The 24,325-nt window shown below is 43.0% G+C and overlaps 1 protein-coding gene across 1 annotated transcript in view; it reads right to left on the bottom strand.

The window, feature by feature from the left end:
- The window catches only part of syngap1b (synaptic Ras GTPase activating protein 1b), a 90,493-nt gene that overhangs the window by 40,270 nt on the left and 25,898 nt on the right, over positions 1-24,325 (bottom strand). The window contains exon 3 of the mRNA XM_076106848.1: positions 150-241. Coding sequence (XP_075962963.1) covers positions 150-241 — 92 coding nt within the window. The remainder of the gene's footprint in view (positions 1-149; positions 242-24,325) is intronic.

The raw sequence follows: 24,325 nt of genomic DNA, 5'->3' as shown, positions 1-24,325 counted from the left end.
ACAGCCAGGGAGAGGGGGAAAGGGTAAGGCGGGGTGCCGCCGGCCCGGCGGCCACAGGTGTGTGGCGGGCCCAGGGCGGGAGGAGGGAGGAGGGAGAGCGAGAGGGACGGAGGCAGCGAGCGGGGACGGGAACAGGGGGGGTTACTCACGGATTGTCGGAAGGGTTGAATTGGGGCAGTGGGAGGGACCTCCATGCTGGGCTGTTTCCCAGTGGCTATGCTCTTCCGCCGGGCGCGATGATCTAAGAGACAGAGAACGAGAAAAGGTCCACAGGTAAGACTCTAATCCCCATCGGGGGGGAATGGAAACATTCAAAGATAAAATGAGGACAGATGGAAAAATTGCTTCGCCGAGACACAGGTAGAGCGAGAGGATGTGGGGAGAGAAAGACGGGGGCCATTGTGGAAATTAACAGCTACAGGAGAGCTGTTAAGGACAGTCTGCCTGAAGGAATGAAAGAGGGCAGCAAAGAATATGAGAGCGAGATAGAGGTCAAAGGTGAGCGAGGCAGGAATAAAAACCATGCCGGTTCACACACGTTCACCAGCACTGCCGCTGCGTTTACTGCTACACATATAACTCAAATACACCTTCATCCGTGGAGGGGAGGAGGTTGACGAAGTGGGCGAGAGACTTGAGAGATAGATTTTCTGTCTGGACGTCAGATGGGGCGAATGTTAACAGTCTGCATGTTGAAGAGAGGGATCGGGAGATGCACGGATAGAGAGGAGCGAGCATTAAACAAACAAAGCACTTATTGACTTCCGTCGGCGTGTCGGTGCCTAATGCACTGAATTGGTCAGTAAGGGAATAAACTCCTGTCCTACGCTTGATGGATGACAGAGAGAGTGTAAATGTACAGTTAGAGAGCACAGGTGACCTGGCTGGCCTGCTTAATCACTGCAGCACCAACAAATCACATCAACAACCAGAGGGAATGTTGAATACAAACACTGACGGTATCGCCTGTTTTTGTCCGTGTCCTCCACTGCCCAGTCCCTCGACCAAACGTTGCAAAACTCAATAAAACGTCAGGACTGAAGGGTGTCTCTGCATCACTGTCATCAAGGGAAATTCATGTGCATGCACTGTATGATGGAAGTGACTTTTGAAACGGCCAGCAGAAGGAAAACACCACCACAAATGGCTCTCATGTTTCACAGAACAGAATTACAAACCTCACTGCGTGCCTATAAATCAATAAATGGGTCGGCCACAAAATACATCTCCATGTATACATTGTAATTTGTCCTCAATTCTTCAGTTTGGGGGTCTTTTAAAATAATTTCTTGTATGTGGAGAACTTTTCAACTGCTTCACTGATGTGTGGGTTATGCTATATAAATACATAATATATTATGTATAATATATTCAAAATATAAAATAATACTGGTCACACGCACATAAAAATATCAAAGTTACTGTATCGTCATGTATGACCTGATGCTACCGAGACAAATTCCCAAGTATATATTAGGCCAATTTTAAGTTCTTTAAAGATATTTCTTTAGTATTTTGCCTTAATTTGCGAAAAAACATCGCCCGTCTCCGTCCCTCCCTCTCCTCCGCAGCCGCTGAAACACTCATCCACGCCTTCATCACCTCTCGACTGGACTACTGCAACAGCATCCTGTATGGCTCACCCACCAAAATCATCAATAAACTACAATACATCCAGAACTCAGCTGCCCGTCTGCTCACCCACTCCCGCACCAGAGACCACATCACCCCAGTCCTTCAAAACCTCCACTGGCTCCCCATACAGCAAAGAATCCAGTTCAAGATTCTCCTCATCACCTACAAAGCCCTCCACAACCTTGCCCCTTCATACCTTTCAGACCTCCTGCACCGTCACACTCCCAACCGCAACCTCAGATCCGCCGACGCCAACCTCCTTACCCCCCCTACTCTGTCCAAGCATCGGACCTGGGGGGACAGGGCCTTCTCTATTGCTGCCCCCTCCCTCTGGAACTCCCTGCCCCAACACCTCAGACATTCTCCGTCACTCGCCACTTTCAAAACTGCACTTAAAACTCACCTATTCAAATCTGCTTTTAACCTCTAAAGTCAGTCATGTATGTTTTCTTTCTTTCTCTTCGTGTTTATTTTTCTTTCTTACTGTTATGTCGTAGATTTTGTTCTTATTATAAATGCTTTTATTGTTTCTATTTTTACCATGTAAAGTGTCTTTGAGTGCCTTTTAAAGCGCTATATAAATAAAATGTATTATTATTATTATTATTATTAATTTGATAGTGACAATAGATGAGGGACATGGCAGTGGAATGTTTTTTTGGCTTAATCACTGAGCTTCCAGATGTCCATTTTGGCTTTTTTAATAAAATATCGAATATATATATAGTTAGTATCATCCCCTGTGACACAGTGGTGATGGACATAGCTACATAAAAACACAATCAAATATTATAAAAACATTTTGTTCGATTTTTCAATCATATTTTGTTAAAGGTTCTTTATACAATAATCAGAAGATATATATAGAAGCACACAACTATTTGTTATGTAAAGATATAGTGGAGTAATGTCTACCTGGGCAGATTATGAAGTCGCTCTCCCTCTCTGTGCTTTGTTAACATAGCCGGGTCGGCCTCACATGACTTTAACTGTATTAGAGCGCGCCCCACTGGCTAACTCATGGTCACCACGATGCACTGAGCTCATACGCCCGGCTAGCGCTTGTACAGCGCCCACCTTTCGGTTCCCCCTGCAGGTAAACACTGTTAGCTCTGTCTGTACTGTTGCCATTGTTAACACTGTTGGCGCTGTTATCGCTGTTACCTGCACCACCATTTTGAGATCCGTGTGGAGGCAATGCTCTGAGTTTTGAATATAGCACATTTAAATCCTTCGTCACCTTAATAGCGCCATGCCATTGGATGGAAGCAGGGAGGGGATGTTGATGGTCTCCATACACAATCCTGAAGGTACAACATTTTATGCCAACAGATCTAACAGTTGTTGAGTCATTTCACTTAAACCCTGGCGCTAGAGGAAGATTCTGTCTTTAGGATTCATCAAACGTCCATCTGTACAAAGCCTAGGGCCAGTCCATCTGGTAAATTTCACTGGATAAGTGAACACTTTGACCTGCAGGTAGCACCCAATGAAAAGCAGGAGGAACACCAAAGTCATCCTCTGGGGATCATGAATGTCTGCACTCGATTTCATGTAAAATGGTCCAATGTAGTTTAATAGTCATTGTCATCCCGAGAGCCATGCAGATAGAAAAGGAGCACAAACAAGATTAAGCGAGAATATGTAAAGTCAACAGCATGTTGCACAATTATTGTCTGATAAAGCCAGGGTGACCATCGTTCACTGGAATCAATTCTTATCGGCTCCCAACTGCAGCAGGATGACATCAAAGCCTACTTTACATTTCTGCACATCTCGTTATTTCCCTGTTCGACATCGTTGAAAATATAAGTTGGTTACATTTGCTTGTTCGTTCTTAATTCTTGTCTATTTCTGCAGCCGATCTCACCCTGACTTGTCATGTTGTCTATCTCTGCACTTTGCTTTGCTCTCAGCCTCTTCTGTCACACAGTCACACTAATACTCAGACACACACACACGAGCACACACACCTCATTTCTCCCACGCAGCTATTTTACATAAATCAAATAGTGTATTTTTTTTTCTCTCTCTCTCTCTCTCTCTCTCTAATATGTGTGGCATCTAGAACCTTCCATTTTCTCCACATTACCTTCATCTGTACTTCTTTCATCCCCATCGCCCCTCTCCTTTCACTCTCTTTCATTTACCTGTCCAAATGGCAATCTTTTCACCGCAAGCCTGTCCTTCTGCCTGTCTGCAATCCTAACAATTTTCTCCAACCCACAGTAGGAGGGAGGAAGACGACCACGAAGGTGGTTGTTGCCTAGCCGAGACATCAAACGATGCCAGTTTCTATTTGCACAAATCCACATCCTCAAAACTACCAAATCAAACTCTGTGGGCTGAACGACTGACCGGTGGGGGAGTCTTCTAAATGAAATCGGAGAGAGCAGGATCCCTACATGAAAAGGTGACTGACAAACCACAGGAGAGGAGGGAAAACTCAATATCTAGCTCCATTATAAGGTGTCAAGAGCGCTTTTAACACTCAACGGTTATTGTACAGAAATTAAGTTCATTTGAATCTCCTCAAAATTGTGTTTCGTAATAGGGTTACATAATTGATTCAAAAGACTTAAACCTACGCTTATAAGAAGATTGACAGATAATGACAGAGAAGGATATGGTTTGGTATTTCCAAGAAGTTACTGATTACTGAATTGTTTCAGGAATTGACCTTCTTTAGTTTAGAGATGAACCGTGTCATTTTTCTTCAAATATTCAAAATATATCTTGCGTGGCCGCTCACCGTAGTACTCAAAGTTTCTTAGGTTTTTGTTACTCTGCGAGAAGTGTTAATTAACAGCATGTGTTATGGGTGCTGCCCTGTACGGCCGGAGGTTATGCCATCGTTACGCACGCATCATAGCTGCATCAATCGCCATTAAAAGGCCTCAGAACATTGATATCAAGAACCTACTTTCCCAAACTAATTAGATTCTCCTGGAGGAGCAGATTGGGCCAAGCAGAGAATGGTGATTTAGGACTCAACTGGCAAAAAAAAACACCGAAGTTTGGGCGTTTCTGTTGGTTTAGATATAGACAATGAGATCAGAAAAACAAGCAGTGTATGAGTTGGTGTACCATCCTAACCCTTCGGGTGATTAAAAAAAAAAAAACACATTTTGGTGCCAATTTGAAGTGATAAGATTCTGAGGGAGCACGTGTTTTATTACATCCTCCAATGGAGGGTTTCATTGAGTTCTGGATTTCTGCTGGAACTCGACCAAGTCTTTGTCCGCTTTAGGTAGTTGCAGCTGTTGTTGTTTTTCCACATAAAAGTACAGAAAGTGTTTACTAGGATAATACCTACTCTTATATTCTTGTGTTGTGTGTTATGAATACACGCTAGGACTGCCCCCTGAACGCTGACGATTCGAATCACAGTTCACATGTGAGCTGTTTTAGCAGTATAGTGTGGTGCGGCTGTGCTGCAGGTGCTCTGGACTGTAGTGTTTTTTGGCAGCTGTGCATAATACATTTCTCATAATCATTGAAAAACATCAGTATTAATGTTGAGTATTTTATAAAAACAAAGAAACATCGGGAGCCACAAGCAAGTGACAAAATATATTCGGCCCAAAAGAATCGACTGTTGTGATAAACAGGTGGATAAATTAACTTGATGGCTTCAAGGACAACACATTTACAGAGCGTTGTTAAATGATCAAGTGATCCGTAACCAGCATAACAAAACTCTATGATGACTATTCACAAGTGATAAACTATCTTATAAGCATTTTGTTTACACGGAGCCCAATGCAGCAGTTTGTTTTCACATTATATTTCATTCAGAAATTGCTGAGCAAGAATCCCCAGAGCCATGAACGCTTTTACTTTCTTAATCTCCAAAGAGACTCTGAAGCAAATGTTGGAATATAAATGCAGTTTGACCTCCAAAAAATAAGAAGATATTTCTAGACTTTCCCTGTGAGAACACACTGTTTGCTTTTATTCAGATTTGTCTGTATAAATTTACTCGTGGGGTGGAGATCTGAATGGGGCACACTAATCCTTTCTCTTGCCACAGAGGGCAGATTACTGTTGATTTACAGTATACAGTATATAAATCAAGGCTATAATTTAAAGACACATCGGCAACACAGTGTCTCACTGAGAGCACTGTGCAGTGAGATAAGTGAGATAAGGTTAAACGCTCCCTCATGCATTTAACCATTCTGTTATTTAACAGTCGTGCAAACACACAATAAAAAGGTGCATGTTTGACTGCAAGTCTGCAGTAATAAGTGGCGGGGACTATATCTGTAGCTGTGCATGTTATACATTAATCAACTATAAAAGTAAACTGTCAAAGCATATTCACTTTATTTAATAGGGAAAGTGCACATTCGTAAATATTATTATCGGCCAGAATGGGTCACAACATATATATACTGTATATATATATATATATATATATATATATATATATATATATAAAGAATATAGGATAAAAATTAAAGCAGTAATAGAAATAGTTTGAACGCAGGCAGAGCAATACTAAAAATAGATTAATGCCCTGGAGAGAGCTAGTAAGTGGACCTTTGATTAAGATTGTTATGTCAAAATAAAGGGTTCAGTTTCAGTGTTTCTCAAGCAACAAGTACAACTGAACTACTAAATCATATATTTGTATTTTTAAGGTTGGAGCAAACAAAATGTGATTAAATCAAAACTATCACAGATCATCGGGTACTCTCATCCATCCAATAACTTCAGCACCTTACTAAACTGATACCCTATTGGACTACATTTGGGATTGTTTCTCCCCTGCGTTTTGTCCCAAACAAACCCTTTTTTTATGTTGAATCTTCTCTGATAGTAACACCTGCTGACATTTTCTCTTCTCCAACTATCAGATACTTCAGAAAGAAAATGACTTCAATAACAACAACACCATCAAGGGGTTTGCCACAGGTTACATCCAACGAAGGCCATTAAGTTACCTCCTGTTCATTTTAAAGAATATTGCCCCGATAGACAAGACAGAGACTTACAAAGAGCAGTTCAACATTTGAACCCAGAGTAAAGCACTTGCATGGGTTTGGAAACCTCCTATTTTTTTAACATGCACCTGGATTTACTCCACATGCTGCATTATCTATCATTTGGTAAGAGTAGGTGCCGAGAGCAGATTTCTCATTTTGGAAAATGGTACTCATCAACTTGAATACAGACCCATATTCACTTCTCAAACACAACACACCGTACGTGCCCCTTTTTACACTTAACATGCACAGAGTGGAGAAATGTGGGTGGCAGCACGTGCTAGGACTCATTCAGAATCACTGTATACATCATCTGATCCACCGTCTTTATGGTAATGGAAAGATGTGAGATGGGTGGAGCAGAGTGACAAATTAAAACCGAAATAAATGGCACGGCCATTGTCTTTTTTTCCAACACCTTCGCACTTTAATGGTTTATTACGGAGTTAACAAAAGCATCCGCCTGGAACGAAAATAGTCTGGATCTCTCCCTTTAAATCTATTCATCACTCACTCTCTTTCAGATCCAAAACCAGGCTCTGTGTTTCGTTGCCATGAAATTGCTGTTTGGAGATGACGTAAAGGCTTGAAAAGCAGCCTGGTTGAGGTATCTTCGTGTCACGGGAGGTTGTGATTCAGTCCTGCTGGGGTCATGCGGCAGGTAGACATGCTTGTCTCTTTTATTTAGCTGCCTAATAACTCACCCATGTGCTGAAACAACATTGTTCAAGCTGCTCATTCTTACTATCACCGTGTTGAAATGTTTGGAAAGATGGCCAGGTGCATGTCGGTTCAGAATGGAATCCATGATGAAACGGGAAGAAAAAGAGTCTCGCGAAATCTTGTGGAGTAAACCACACTGATCAGATCATTGTCAAGAGAGACTCGATTCCCACCCGGTGGTAACATGTGACGTGTTCTCAGATAATGGCGGTGTCCAATAACTACCTATTTACGTATTATATTCATTGTCTAACATTTTAGATGAGTGTCCAGGTTCTGAGTGTAAAATTCATTCTCTACATATTGCCCTCAAGAAATTACCCACAATGCAACAAAAAAAAGTAGTATCCATGGCATGTTCACCCACAATCCACAACCCAAACTAGTCAACAAACATGGTGCGTCCCATCTCAAGGGAGGAGGAGTGGTCCGTAGCGTTTTGCTGGGCTTGCTCGGGATAGCATGAAGAAGTGCAATTGACCCTTCACTAAGCCCCGCCCCTGCTGCCACTCCGTCAAGCTGCCAGAGCTACCATGGAGCCCACACTGTCACGAACTGCACTCCTTGAATTAATATTATCTCATTTTGGAAAACTGATTTTAAATAGAAGCAGACTGAAGGGTCTTGAATATGCATTTGAAGGATATAAGGGTTTAACTTCTCACCCTGCAGTGATGTACAGGTGTACTCCAGGAAACTGTGACATCACCGTGTATAGGAGTGTGCAGACGCCTTACTTCTTGGCTGTGTGAAACTTTCCACTAGAGAGGGCAGTGAAACGCTGCTTTTCAGCCCGATGTTAAGGTACTTTAAAAAAAAATGTGGCCCAACCGTACGGTTGCCTCCACAGATCCAGATCACCAAGTAATTAGTAGACTTTTCGGCAATACACTTATCTGCTTTCATGCCGACAGTTAGATGAATAGACCCACAACACCCACATGCATATGCTTTGTGTGAATAGGGAGACAGGATACAATTAGCTTAGCTTAGCATAAAGACCAGTCGCAAGGGGGGGGGGGGGGGGGATCAGCAATCCAGGCTCTGTCCATGTTCACAGACCAACACCTCGAGAGCTAACAAATTGACATCTTGTATCTCATTTCTTTAATCTGTACACAGGAATAGAAAGATGACAATTTGTGGTTTTACAGCAACTCGGTGAAACAATTTCTTGGAAAAAACAACTCAACGTCTTTAAGAGTCTTCTCGTTAGGGATTAGGGGCTAACAGCGGAGACGCTGCACATCAGTGCTGGGTGGATGCATAAACTGTTGTTACTCATTCTTAAACCGACAATAGTCAGGTAATGTTTGTGTACAAAATTAAATATGATTTAATTAGTTTAGCTTTAAATGTGTTGGCAGGTGTAATATTGAGCTGACTAAACCAATTTCCTGTTATTTCCAGTCTTCATTGCTAAGCTGATTTAATGGTCTCCCTGTTCCAGCTTCATAGTTACTGTACAGATATGAGAACGGTGTTGATCTTCTCATCTAACAAAAGTGAATATGCGTATTTACCAAAATGTCAAACTATTCCTTAATTCCAGACATAAATGGGTTCTGAAAATCTGATCGGAAGTACACACAGGATCAGTGTTGATCGATCACGTATTCTCATGATTTATTAATCTCTCAATTCCTTTGATTAAAGGTGCTAAAATGGCTGCATGTATTCTGCTACATCATTCTCTGCTCAGGTAGACATTACTCCATCATATCTTTACATGGCAAATAGTAGTGTGCTGCTATATTAAACCTCTCAATTGAAAATGAAACACCTCGGAAAAAGTCACAAATGCAATCCAAAATATTCAATTTATAATCACACAAAACTGCGAAAAGCAGCAAACCCCCACAATTCAGAAACTGCAACTAAAATATAATTTTTGCTAATAAATGATTAACAGATCATTCAATTGCTTTTCTGTCAATCAACTGGCTACTTATTGCAGCAATAAATGATCATGGACACACAGAAATCTAAACCTTACATGTCAAATATACGGTACGGACATGCGTGTTCACGTGTGCATCCAACCAGTTTTGTGTGTTCACATGTTTGTGTGTACAGCCATGTGCTGGGCAACATGTGAAATTATGCGCTTGCTCATTCTGAATGTAAATCTGATGTCAAGCTGAAAGCTGAAGAGGGAATGTGTGGGTGGCAATCGCTTCCAGCTTAGACCCTCTGAGAGAACTGAGAGAGAGACAGAGTTAAAAGAGTGGGAGGGAGGGATATAGACATACATGAGTAAGAGGTTGGTTAAAAAAAATAAACTGAAAAAGGAACACAGTGTGTGTATGTGGGGTGGGGGGGGTGGGTGGGTAAGTGTTCGTGTAGGAGTAGGAGGGACAGCGCGAGAGCAAGACTGTATGGCATGAAGACAGGACGACAGAAAGAGAGAGCTGGAGAGAGGGAAAACGGTAGAAAAAGGGTGAAATGGAGGAAACGCATCTCGGGGAGCTTTAACAAGAGAGGGAGGGTGAGGGGGAGTTGCACTGAGGAAGGGGGAGTTGAATGGAGAGAGGGAGGGAGCACAAGAGCCAGAGATGGAGACTGGAGTAGGAGTGGGTGTCTTAATAGCGCTGAAATGCTCAGGGCTTTTTGTATGTTTGCCTTTGTTATGATAGAACGCTGGTTGGCTGCCTGTTTGCTTTTGATCCATGAACTGTGACTACAGATGCAAGGCAGTCTCTCCTGTGTTCCTCTCATTACATCATTTAATGTATACCTGCTGTCATCTATAGAGCCCAGCAGGTAAAGCAAGGCACTAGCGCTGCAAGAGGTTCCGGGGTTTTTGTTCCCCACCGTAGCTTCACGCATGCCAGAACATTTTGGCAGTGATAAAATATTTCGGAAACATTTATCTTGACGAGTCTCGGTCACTCGCTGAGCCGATGAAGCTCTGCAGTGGCTGTACAAACCGATCTAAAAGAGGAAAATGGTGCACGGATGTTGAGAAACGCAGGCACAGAGCTGATTTTAAACACAGAGAGCGTGCGAGGAGTCGATCCTTCATGCAGCAGCAGCATCTCTCAGCGAGCATTGACCTCGCTATCAAAGTCCATTCTGCTCTCTCGCTAATGGACATCGCTAATGGACAGTGTGCAAACAGCTATGTTTTCCTTGAATGATGTATGTTATTTATAGAGTCTCCCAGTTAGCGGTGTGCGGATCGATTTGCTGAGCGGCCATATTAGATAATGTGAAGGGCTTTTCGATGGTGATGCATAAAAGTACAGCTGCAACTAATAATTATTTATTTATTTATCTTATTCTTGATGATCAATTGAATCATCTTTGAGTCTATAAAATATCCGTGAGAAATACCCAAAGTGTCAGATTGCTTGTTTTGCCCAACAATCGTGTACAACAGCAAATCTTCATCTTTGAGAAGCTGAAAACGAATAATATTCAGCATTATTGGTTATTAAAAGACAGGTGCACTCCACCAAAGGTCAGTGTACTTCTTTCTAAAGCTTTGAAGAAATAACCTTGATTTCTGCCTGTGGCTTCAAATTTTCAGCAGAGCGCCTGTGCTGCAAACTGGAGGCGTGGAGTTTGAAAGATGTGGGTGTTTAGCAGGCAGAGAGCGTCTAATGAAAGACACTATGGAGTCATATGGGAAACGTAGGAACCAGGATTCTTTGGGCATGACTAATGGAGAGCCGAAGTGAAACCAGGACCATCTGTTCCAGAAGTAAGAAAACCTTGTAACCTAAGTGGCGAACTCTGTATATCTGGTTAAAGACTATCATTTTTAAAAGTTGTATCCCATATTTCTATCTTTAGTGGCATTTAACAAACATATTCCATAAGCCGAACAGCGCGGGATGAACATCATGGCTCGACATAAGAGGGCCATGGTTCCTCAACCTGTCTGTAAAGACAGCAGGGCCGACAGGACTGAACGCTGCAGAGGTTTACAGCCCTTTACAGAAAGGTTACGGCTAAGAGTACTTTGAGAGCATACAGAAGAAACTACTGCGCCATGAAAATTTACAAGCGCAGCAGCACGGGTACTTATCATTTTTACTTGCTTTTGTCCATATCCATAAAATTCACCACTTTCTACTGATGTATTTGTTGTTTAAAAAGCATGAAACGTTCAACTACTAAAAGCAAGTGCTGCACTGGCTACCACTTTGTCTTACAATATGGGAAGTAAAGCCACAGAAAGCACTTAATTCTTTGTGAAAAGCCGATGAAAGAAACCTTTAATGAGAGATTGCATTGAGTAACTGAAGCAGAGGCTAGCTCGAACGTGACGTCGGGGCTTTGGTTCTCTAGGGCAACCTGTTATCACTCCCAACTCGTCAAATACCACCGCTTGGTCAGTGCTCCTCGGCGTCTGATACCGGTTCACCGAGGCATCCTTTAGAGTCTGTATGAGACGCACCAGGCTTTCTTCAACTTCAATGTATTAAACATTCACATCCATTGATTTAGTATAAAGAGCGAGAAAGTCCGTGTTGGACGGGTGGGAGTGGAGGGTGGGCAAAGTAAATACACCTAATGAAGCGCGTACGCGAAATGCACACGAGTCCAAGTATTTCAACTCGGACGACAAATTTGCGTGTCGCGAGAGCCTATCGGCATTGAGATTCTCCTCCTGTCGCCACTGAGGTCCTGACGTTGTTGGGTCAGAAATGGAGAAAGGAACAGCTACACTGTTAGCATAGCCTTGCACCGAATGGTCCGAACTCCCCTCAGGAAATGAGCATTTTAAAAGCCGTTTGCTTGTCGTCTTGCGGACAGACCAAACAAAGCATGAGTCCTTCTCTGGCGCCTCTAGTGCGAGTGACGCAAATAAATACAAATGATCCTGTGGTCAAACTTAACGCAAGGGGAAAATTCGCTTTACGTTTGTTTGCAGTTTTTTTTTACTGTACTTCTGTTTCGTGAACACCACCTGATTCTGATTGTATTTAACAAGCGTAGTGATTGTACATAAGAAACATACTTATTTTAACCTGAACCACGGTCTTTGCCTAAGCCCTTTTCCTAAACCTTACCAAGTAGTTTTGTTGCGTGAGTAAACCTAAAAACTAATTAAACCTACGTTGGAAGTTCATTTTGAAAAGAGACTATATGCATGTTATGAGCGGAAACTGACACGCCGTCCCTGACGTGTCGAGAACCGACGCTAGAGGTGTATCTAGAGCATTAGGGTCACTGACCAAGCTGACGAGGTGGTGTTGACGAGGGACTAAAAGTCAGGATATATCTGCCTCTGCTGAATTTTGACCCAGCTTTCTTCAAATCTGTCTCTCAAAAGCCCCAACCCAACTCCATGGAAGGGCAACACTAAATAGCTGCAGTACCCCTTTCAATGATTAATAAAGTGATAATTAACCTTCTGTTAACCAAATAATCTTTTCAGCTCTACATGTAAATGTAGAAAATACCATGCAAACCCTGACTGGAAGAGCCATGGAAGACTGGTCTAAAATAGAAACAAAGTCATGGTTACATAAATACATCATCGGCAGTGTGAACGTTACACAACAGCTGAAAGTACAGAACATACAATAATGCTCAAGTGTACAGTGAAATGATGGGGCTTTTAAATAGCTCTCGCTGTAACTGCAAACTCAAAGAAATGACACAGAGTGAGAAAGAAGCACCAGCCATGACACATTTTGACTGCTGATCACAAGTTTCTCTACTCTACATGAACAGTAGGAGCCAAGTTGGCAGACGATCAAAATTCTGGACAATCATTTGTATTCTCGAAACCGATTTGCCCAGCAGAATGTTTTTTTGAATTTCACAAGCCACTAGTAGAAGACAACTCTTCTTTTTCTGGCTTTGCTGAGTATTTGTATGACGCTAAAGCTGTCATAGGTAGATTTTTTAAAAGTTGACGTTTTGTTTGAATCAGGAAAAAAGCAATTCTCGTGTCGGGTTCAGAGAAATGAGTACGGTAAAACTGATAGGGCCATTTGCTTCTGAGGCATCGGAGGTAAACTTTTGAGCAGCAGAGCTTCATTCCGAGCTGTCAATCAACTGCCTATCGATTGCTTTTACACCTCGGCGGGATGTGAGGGGAGGAGAGAGTGAGCGCGTGTTTCTCTCTATGCTTCTCTGCAGAATGCACCTACTGCAGCTTCAACGCAAAGAAATGAAAGGTCTAATTTTGGATCAAGCTTGTGTTTCAGTTTGGGAACTATTTTTTAGAGCAAAGAGAAGAGAGTGCACTCTGATCTGATCTCCCAAGCTAATGCTTGTACATTATTTACTGTACATGTGCTTTTCCTCACAGTAGAACAAGAAGACATCAGGAGCCAACAGACACTCAAACCCTGAAACCCAAACTGTCTTGCACCTCACCGAGCTACTCAGCGATGCTCAAAGTGTCACAGAACAGGTGTTGGATTTATGAAGTCTTTCAGTCTTTTATTGAGCTTTTAGCGTTTTCGGGAAAGAGTTGTTTTAACCCTCACGATAGAAATCGACTGAGCTGTCCAGCGTTGAAGGAGCTACATAAACACCGCTTTATGCAGAGTTTTACTGCTCGGATATCACATTGCATGTGAGGAAACGGCAGATGGTACGCGGTGGACTGTTTGTGCTCTTCAGCTTGACGACAAACCCACAGAAACACACTGAGAAAAGTGATGTCATCGGCCTAGCGACGGATGCACATGAGGTGAAGATTAGCAGCGTGTTTACAGCTATACGTGTACTTCTTCATGTAGTGTCTAAAAGTAATGCAAAGAGTGTATCCACAGATTAAGATATCTGGCAGTAATATTGATACGCCATCTTGCAAAGTATGACTGCAGGAATGAAAAGGCAGACTCACTGTTAAACATTCTCAACATCAGCGTTGTTTTCAATCCTGTAATACAAACATAATGAGATGTAGTTCTGTAATGAGAGACAACATGTACAATCTTTCCACTTAGAATCAAACATAAGCCTGCATCAGATGATACAATGAGTTGGATTCACATATATGTCAATTTTAGGGGGGGAAAAAAGTCAAATATGTCCTACCTAGATCAGGTGGGGGGGTCTTGTTGTGCTTTGTGTCCACACTTCTAGACAAAGTCTCTTGGTTTCCAGTCTAAGTGACCCCACAGTCAGCTGACGACAGCTAAGACCGGGGATGCATTCGCTGACTTCCGCCTGTATTCCACTGAGTGTCGGTGTCTGTTTGAATCTGCAGCAGCTCCGTAGTTTGTGTTACATTCCAGCGAGCATCGACACCGGTTCTGAATCGATACTCCAAAAGCACACAGTGATACTGACGTCTATAAATAACTGAGCGTGTTGGCGTATCTGCATGCGGCACCTGCCAACAAGTGTCATGACACACATGCGTTTGTCTGACTGTCTGTTAAGCAGGTGACCGTCCTCTGGAGGGTTTATAAGGCCGTGTTCGAGTTCCAGACAGCAGCGTATTGCTCAAATAGCCCCGCCGTCAAATAAGCCAAGAAGAAGAAAAAGGAATCAAAAAGAAATCGACTCCACTACAAAAGCCCAATACAGCAAAACACTTCCTTGTTGTAAATTAATCAATGGTGGCCTTAAATCAATCCATGGCCTTTAAATATTTATGAGACAAACAGGTATATGAATAAATGATAAACCGCTAGTCTCCACTACCAAGGCACCTGGAAACAGGGCTCCTTCAAGGGATGTATCTCTAAAGTAAGTCAATAAGGTGTAATAGAAAAAGTACTATAGCGGTCTTATAATAAATCTAAAGTACAATACTATACAAATATGACAGAAAACTTTAAACTAAATATATATATATATATTTATATATATAAATATATATATATATAATACCTTAAATAAATATTATAGCCAAGTAACATTTAAGAGATATAAAATACTATCAAGTGCAATATGGTGACCATAAACCCACTACCGAGCACCACAGACACACTAGAAGTCCCTATATAACCATTATAGGAGTAATATTTCTCTTATCAAATACAAACACTATCAATAAAAAGTAATCATTGCACAAAGTTAAACTGGTGTAGGCGGTCTGTAGGTGGGAGGACGTCCTTCCTAAAGGTACTGCACAGGTAAATTCGCAACTGCAGGCCTTTACTTCTCCAAAGTGCTGAATTTTTCCTTTGAGGTGACCCAAAAGTGCCACTATGATAAGAGTACAGGATGACAGTTAGTAAGTAGGCCACTGTTCGTTATCTCGCATCCTCGGACTAATTAGAGAGAGGAAAAACGACAGAAAAACAAACACTCCCAAAGCCAGCTGAGTGTTATAATTTCACACTGAGGCGCTGTTCATCCTCCCCCCGCCTCCCCCCGGCAGCAGCAGCCTGCTTCTTCAGCACCGGCAGCAGCGGCTGTTCCGCGGCAGGCAGTCCGGCTGAGAGATCCTCCTCCCCGACCTCTCCCTGTCCTCTCTCCCCGGTGCCCTCCGCCCCGACCCTGCACTCGCAATTCCGGTGACCGACGGAAGATCCGCTGAGGCCAATTCCTCTCATCTTTTAGATGGGAATGTTTCTGCGATGGTTTCCTTAGTGGGTGTCCGTCTTGTGCATGTCGAAAAATGAACTTGCCAAGGATGGGCGGGCGGGTGGGTGGGAGGTAAACGCGTTTCTGCTCCGGGCTCAGAAGAAAACTCTGGTGCTTAATTGCAATCGAAAGCTATGCATGCAGGCAGAGGGGGAAAGAGCTGCGTATCTGGATGTGCATTCGTGTGTGTGTGTGCACGTGCGTCCCTGCGAGCGTGCGTGTCCGTGCCCATGTGTGCGTGAAGGAGCGGCGCGGTGCGCAATAGGTCCGCCTCTCTGTATGTGCGCCAATTCGCGCTCCGCTCGGCTCTGTACTGCGCCTTTTTCTGTCCCGATCGGACCCCTTCAACGGGGCAGCCAGCGAGCAAGAAGGAACAATTTAAAACGGAAGCTTTAATTTCCAATAAAGGCGGAGATATTGTGGATAAGCACCAATAACCACAGAGCAGTGTGGCAAGAGTGGGAAAAAAACACTAACGGAGTCGGTGGAGTGGCCAAGCAAACGCCACAGAATAAAGTAAAAAAATAAATAAAAACTGCAATGGCTAAAAAAAACTGACCGCGTGCCAGAAGCTGACAGGCAGCACAAGAAAAACTAAATACGAGGCGTTAATGGCAACTAAGTCCTTCGTCTTTCTTCCCACCAAACGGCGGTTCGTCCTCAAGTAATCCGCCTGGCGAGCGATGGATGTTGTAGTGACTCCTGTCTGCTGCCTGGACGCAGAGAATCCTGCACAGGTGGACAGCAGTGCAGTTTAGGGAGGGAGCAGCAGCGCACTGATGCCCTGCACTTCAGTCTCTCTCTCTCCCTCCCTCTCTCTCCCTCCCTCTCCCTCCCTCTCTCCCTCCCTCTCTCTCTCTCTGTATTTCCAGTGTAAGAAAGAGAGAGAGAGAGATGTTTAGAAAGGGGATGGGCTGGCTGGATTCCTGCTGGGACCTGGAGTGATTTTTAAGCCTTGCAAGAAGCCCTTATCACTTTCTCTCCTCTCTCTCTAATTCTTCCACTCTTCCTTTTTGCCTCTCTCACCCCTCTCTGTTTTCCTTTCACCTTGACTCGCACACGTGCACACACAACACAGTGTGAAGTTCAGCGCAGAGGGGGGGGGGGGGGGGGGCAAATGTGTGGGAAGCATGCAAGCATGTCATTACTCACACAATATACATCCACAAAGCCCAGAGCATACCACCTGCCCATGCTTACTGTGTTAAACACACACACACACACACACACACACACACACACACACACACACACACACACACACACACACACACACACACACACACACACACACACACACACACACACAAATCATGACCAATCAAAGTTAAAAATTAGAATGCTAATTTCTATACCCAAGCCTTGCATGACCCCTGCTTGTTTCCCATGAGCTCCATATGAATATAGAAATACTGCTCAGAAATCCATATGATAACCAGCCAGCCAAAACATCCAATTATGTAAATCTACACACACACACACACGTATACAGCCTCGGTGTGGGCCGCACCGGACTTTTGTATAAATGATGCGAGTGACATCAAGTGCAAGTAAGACACCAGCATTGATTGGGCTTTCGGCAATGATAAACAATCAGCACTTCCAGAGGGGTAAAGGGTATCTTCGATCAGTTTCCATGACAACTGAGGGTTTGAAGCAACTTCTTTTTTTTTTAACTGTCGTTGCATGTCACTGTACTGTTGCTGTACTCGGCGCAACAGATTCCCTGAACGGCTGGTGAGATATAAATACGGAGGAAAATAAATCGACCTCCATGTAGTTGGGGGGATATCTTCACTCGAGCTCACCCGAAGACATCACGCTGTCTCCGTGTAGTCAAAGAAAATACTCGTACCAGCCTTTAAAGGCAACCAGCTTCTGGAAGAACGTGGTCACACTGACTGTTCAACCTCCACCCAACATAACCGCTCGTGCCATCTTCAAATAGTCCCCAATCACCAGAGCCTGCAGAGACGGGGTTTAGGGATTCCAACAAACATTTCAGCTACTTTACCCCCCACGGCTTTCTTTCTCTCCTCCACTCCCGTTGTCTTTTCCTCCACCTCCCTTTCTCTGTAGCTCTCACTCCCTCCTCTAACACAGTCTGTCTGTCGGCTCTATAATTATTTCCATGGTTACCATTAAGGATGCGAAGCTAAGCCTGATGTACTATGGTAGTAATCTTTTCCTCTCCTCCGCCTGTTCCCTCTGTCCTCTCCTCTCATCTGTCGCGTCTTCTTCTTCTTCTTTGCGTTGCTATGTACGTGAGTCTCTGCAGCCTCCTCTCACGTTCTCCTTTCTAACACCTCTCAGTTGCCACATGTGCAATCTGCATAAAACCAACACATAATTAGGAAGCTTATGCGGCTCCCGTGCATGCACAAATTCGTAGCCATGTAATCCACATGAAAGCGAGTCAACCTGTCCCATAAGCATTAATGGTATCGTGTTGTATCACTGTAGTTTGCAGTGTGCATGGCAAAACACTGCCGAAGTGCTCTTGAGCAAACATAAAGTGGATTTATTATAATAATATAATATTTTTTTTTTGCATAAACACAATGTGAGGTGACTGGCAGCTGGAGCTACCGAGGCTTAGACGGGCGTGAATCATCAGTATACATGTTGAGCAAATGTGCTCGAAAATAGCTGCTTCTTTGATCAAAATTAGAAGGCACAAAACTGTGTGCACAAAAACTTTCAGGGAAATGTGCTTATTTGCTTTTCTAGCTGAGAGTTAGATGAGAAAACTCGAACGTCCCCCTGATGTCGGTACGGTAAATACAAAGCTACAGCCAGCAGCAGTTATCTTAGCTCGGCATGAAGAGTGGAAACTAATCACCTGTCTCTGTACAAATTCAACAAAATCCACCTACCAGCACCTTTTAAAGCTCACTAATTAACACATTATATCTTGTTTGTTTAATCCGAAAACAAAAAGTAAAACTATTTCTTGGACGGGAGCGGATACTTCCTTGGGTCTCTGCTGGTTGCCTGGCAAACTCATGGTCTCAAGACTCCAGGAAGTCACTGCCCTCTGAGAGAAACAGTCCCCGTACATTTCGTCCCATACAACCACCACCTGTAGGTTTTTACACTTTGGCTTTTGTACAAAGTAAACAAGATGTAACATGTGAATTAGTAAGCTACCTGTTTCCCTATTTGCATTTAAATACATCTTTCAAATGGGACTTTACAGTGGGAAGAAATACAGCTTCAACTCAATTGAAAGCATATGAGCTCTGCTGAACCTGACCCTGCACGCACCTGAAATTCAATTAAGTATTATGACTACATTGAAAGGTTTAGTATCTTGTTAACATGATTTTTTTAGGATAGATTTGAGTCCATTCTCAGAGCGGCAGGTGCTTCTTTCCAATGAAAATTCCACACCATTTCGACCAGTGGAAATCCAGCTGTTCTCACAGCTGGACTATTTATTCCTCTGTGTATTCAAATGGAAGTATCAGAGAGTTATGCATTAGACGAGATTCATTTTGTCTTGGAAAGAGATTGGTCGACGTGCTCTTTTGTCATGTCATGAATCTAATAAACATATTAATCACTGCCATGATGGCAAAAATTATTTTTTTAATTTTCACGTTATCTTTTTACCTCCACAAGTCCACAGTAGGTTAGCAAAAACAACGTTTTTTTCTTCCATACAGCCTATTATTTAGGTGGACTATTTAAAGTGAAGCAATATGCTATTTCTTCTGCGTGATTAATTTGCTATGGCCACTCATGTTCAGCAGCTCCTTGAAACGTTTAGCTGAGGTGAGAGCACGCAGTCACGTTGGGATTAATTAGAAAAAAATACATGTTTATTCCCATTTGTTTCATACTCTGACACAACAGCATAATGCATCCACAAGCGCTGCAACAGAAATTGAAGTTATTTAAAAGGGTAAAATGATATTTCCACTGGTCTCACTCTGGCCAGCAGGAGGGGCTGCGGCCTCCTCGGCAATCCCCGTCCTTCGCTACTGAAATCATGGCTGCAAATACTCTGAAGACATATTCTCTCATCTACTAGGGATGGATCTCACGCAGTCATGTCTGCCAGACCCCCCACCGGTCCAAACTTGACCAAGTTCCATCAGCTTTGACTGGAGTGGAACCACTGCAGAGCAGACACCAGCTTGTGTCAGCCTCCGTGTGTTTCAGACGAATGGATAACGGGATGTTGAGGCTGACAGCAGAGGAAGGAACCAGAGGAGTTGTAACAGGAAACACACTGTGACAGCCAGACCCCTGAAGAGCTGGAGGAGAAAATGGAAAGCTGGGAGGGGGACCGGGTGTTGCATTGTCAGAAGTTCCACAGAGAAAGACTTGTATTTCGTGACGGAATGATGGATGATTGAACAAGGAGGAGAGGACTAGACATGTGCACACTGCCACCTGGCTGGGCCTGATGCCAAGGCAGGATGACAATGAGGATGCCAGTGTGTGATGGGCCGGCATGTAAAGACCGGTATTCTTTTCTTTTTGACCTTTAACAGGCCAGTAGTGATCGATTAGACAGCAATCGGAGTTGAACAGTATTCGTTACAAGTAACGTCACAGATAAAAGATCTTGATTTGTGACAAATATCTGCAACACTTCAAATGCCGGCCATTCTGGACCGGTTTTAGCTCATCCTCAGGATCACGTGAACAACAGTCACTGTTTTTCATTATTTAGCTCTGAATTTCATATTTTTCATCTGCCTTCCCGCTGATTCAAATCGCAGCCTTTTCAAATAAAAGCCCACATTTTTAACCTTTAAAATACTGCCACCTGCCAATGGTGCATCGACCACCCACATAATCACATCTCTGCAGCGCTTGTTTTCTGCTATCCAGTTATTGCAGAGTCATTTGTGAATCACAAAAGCCTGTGCCAGTAAATGTGGAAGGATTTGAAGAGGTGACTCTCAGATCCCACAGAGCCAAGTCCATCGTCAGGTACGTCCTTGTGGGAAGCAATCTTCCCGAGTTGTAATGGAGAGATCTTTGTAATCTTTTCAAGGAAGGGATGTAACTCTGCACTCGGACGGTTGAGTAGGCATCATCAGTTCAGATACAAGGCTGTGCAGGATAAATGTTAAGTGCTGCTTTCAATACAAACCTTGGCCACATCATCCTCAATGCATCCCTGGCTGACTATCATCCATACTAAATTACGTTGTTGAATTTGAAGTCAACAAGTTCATGGAGGATACAAAGATGTACTTTGAGAAAAAAAGCAGTAAAACATGATATTGTCGTGAGCGCAAATAAACTATACCTCGAACCACTGAGCAAAGCCAAACACGAATAGGTAGACTTAACAGTTTCATCAACACATCACATCTAAATGTAATTATAGTCGTGTTGTTCTGTAGGCAAACAGACGACTTAACTGATCACATGACATCCACCGCACAGTCAATTTTAAAGTGCAAGGACACTGCGATCCTTACGAAGTTTGTTCCCTCCAAGAGAACAAAGAATGCAAAGAATATTCATCACGACGTGTGAAGCACAAACAAGACATTCTTGGATTTCCTAAAGACACACACACACACACACACACACAATATGTGAGCGCTGACATATGTTAAACCTGCACGACAACATGAGCATATTGCAGGCTTTGTCACATCCACCTACACACGTGTACGCATCTGAAAGAGAACCACTTGTAGCAGGAACACTGTGCTGCACGTACCACGGCTCAGACGTACAGACTTTCACCGGTGCCACAACTCTGCCAGGTAAGAACAACAAACAGGTGATGCGTAAGTAAATATATATATCTCATATCAGGCAAGTACATGTGGCTGACATAGCAGAAGCGAATGTGCTCGCAGAAATGAGCACTAAACTTGGGTTTCTGTGTTGAGGAGGAGTGAGGCTGAGCAAACACACACACACACACACACACACACACACACACACACACACACACACACACACACAGAGCTCCATGTTACTCCAGGGTGAAGAAGACTGCGTGCATCAGCATAGAACAGCAAAGAGCCTTGAGGTGACAGCGAGACACAGAGCCGGTGTTGGCCTGACAACACCAGCCTCCTCTCTCTCTCTCTCTCTCTCTCTCTCTCTCACGTTCTGTCTCACAATCTCGCTCTCTCTTAATTCCTCCTTTTCTTCTTCCTCTCTAGCTCCTCCCTCCCTCTTTCCACCCCGTCTCTTTCTTCCCAAGCTGCATTACACTGTTGTGTGCAGATATTCAATTAAAAGACTGCAAACCGAAAAAAAAAAGCCCGATGGTACCCCCCCCCACACACACACACACACACACACACACACACACACACACACAAAAGGGAGATGCAGACTAATATCACACACGAGTCGGGGCAAAGCGATGGGGAGATTTTGAGGTGTTTGTCGTCGTGATACAATGATAATGCGAGAACTGTGCACAGCTGCAGATTGTATCAAGCTCATTCCACAGAGTTTTCTTACTCTTCATTTGTTCTGTGGTGAACACAAAGAGCGCCACTTACAATAGGACGGTTTCATTTTTCTCCCAGATGACTTCTCTGTGATGAATCAATCAGAGAATGACTGACATTGACACATACAGTTGGGCAAATTTGATGTCTATTATTACCCTTTGAGTTACACAGGATCTGGGCATGAATTCAAAGAACACTTGAAAATCTGGAGGCAAGCATGCGATCGTATTCATCTCATTAATTCACTGTAGGACGCCTGACTTTGTTTTCCCCCGACAATTTTAACAAAATAAGAAGGCGCAGATCCTTCTTCTGTGGTGCCTGCTCCTCTAAACAAGCTCGCAGAGGCAATCTGTGTATCAAAGTCATAAGACACATCCAACAGCCTGATGCTTTTCTCTGCTTTGGGATCAGTATTTGACTTATTTCTCTGGCCAGACTGCCCTGGTTTTGACCTACAGCCGGTCCGCTCATTATGCAGAGTGAGGCTGCCGTCTTTATGGCAGCAAAAGTCAGGTGACACAGAGCAGCTGCCTTCTTTTTGATCTGAGCGACTTTGGTAAAATACTTCCCAGGGATAGTCAAGTTCACAAAAGCCAAAGGTGATTAGTTTAAATGTGCTACCAGCCGCATTCTGTGTTTTCAAAAACATGAAAAGTGACATACGCAACCTCTTTCTGACCCGTAATGACCAGGATTCATCTGCAGGAGTTTGATAAGGTACATATACAGAATATATCAATACACTGTGCACTCACAGTAAGGTACCTGTGAGTACATAAAAGCAAGGCAAGTCCACCAAAATATGCATATTTATATTATTCATGTTTTCGGCTAGAATGTGGGATATGGTAGAAAAGCATCAAGAGCACAATGGAGAAGAGTTCTGCAGCACAACAGCACAACTTGTCTGTACGTATGTGTCGTCATACATGGCTAATCATCAGGGGAAAACTTTCATTTACTATGTCCAGCTGTTCTTCTCCGTCCAACATCTGTTCATTCATTTGAGAAGTCGATTTACCTGCGGGGAAAATAAAAAAAAACTAAAACGTGATGCAGCTTTCACCTTATTAATTTCCCTCTCTTGTCCCATTCGCTTTCTTCATTCATAAATGATCACTTCCAAATGTACGACCACCGTAGGGAATGATTAGTGACGCGACTGATTAGTGTCTCACTCTGACAGTTTATAACATCCCTGAATGGAAAACCGACTGCCTGCACCAGAGTTAGAAACGATCAAGCAACTAAAGAGAAAGAATAAATTATTTATCACTAGTAAGTTGCTACATTATTGTCAGTTTTGGCCATGCATTAAGATGCATTAAGATGCCATGCATTAAGATGCATTAAGATGCATGTTGAATTTGTCTTCCGGTCACTGACTCAAACTATATTCAGGGATGTTGCTGGAGGTATTTTATCTTATGATAAACTGACTGATAAAAACTCATTAAATAAAGTTTCTCATTGTCCATAGACCCATCTTTTTGTAGTTTGAAGGAAAGACATGTGAAGCTTGCTGTATGTCTATATTTAATACATTACAACAGCTTACAATGTGTTAACATACAGCACATCTGCAGATACAGTAGGCTGTGCATGTGCGAGTGCTTTTACTTTGAATTCCAGTAACCTCCCCCTGTCATTGTGTGTCGTTTGAACAACAGCTTACTAAATTCACACTCCCTCATCAGAGTCCCCTGGGGAAGCTTTGAGCCGTGCAATTATTTCATCTACATCACTTTATTGTATTGTAATTAAAACAACAAAGTTTCCAATGATGACAGACTGACAGAACAATGTTCAATCAAACCAAAATGAACAACTAAAGTGAGACCTGGCTTTCAGTATAAGGAACTGATGGAGATCTTGTACACTTTCTGTTAGTAAATTAGTAAATCATCTGTACTTTAGAGATAGTTGATCATTCAGGTAATAATTCTTCCAAACTAGAGAATGTTTTGTGATTGGCTTTAAAAATGAACACAGAGGAAGTCACATTGATGTGCTGTTAAA

The sequence above is a fragment of the Anarhichas minor genome, unplaced genomic scaffold (assembly GCF_050575085.1).
Source record: "Anarhichas minor isolate MPS153535 unplaced genomic scaffold, ASM5057508v1 ptg000035l, whole genome shotgun sequence".
NCBI classification, from domain to species: Eukaryota; Metazoa; Chordata; class Actinopteri; order Perciformes; family Anarhichadidae; genus Anarhichas; species Anarhichas minor.
Note: the sequence above shows the minus strand (reverse complement) of the source record. Positions and strands in the feature narration are given on the sequence as shown.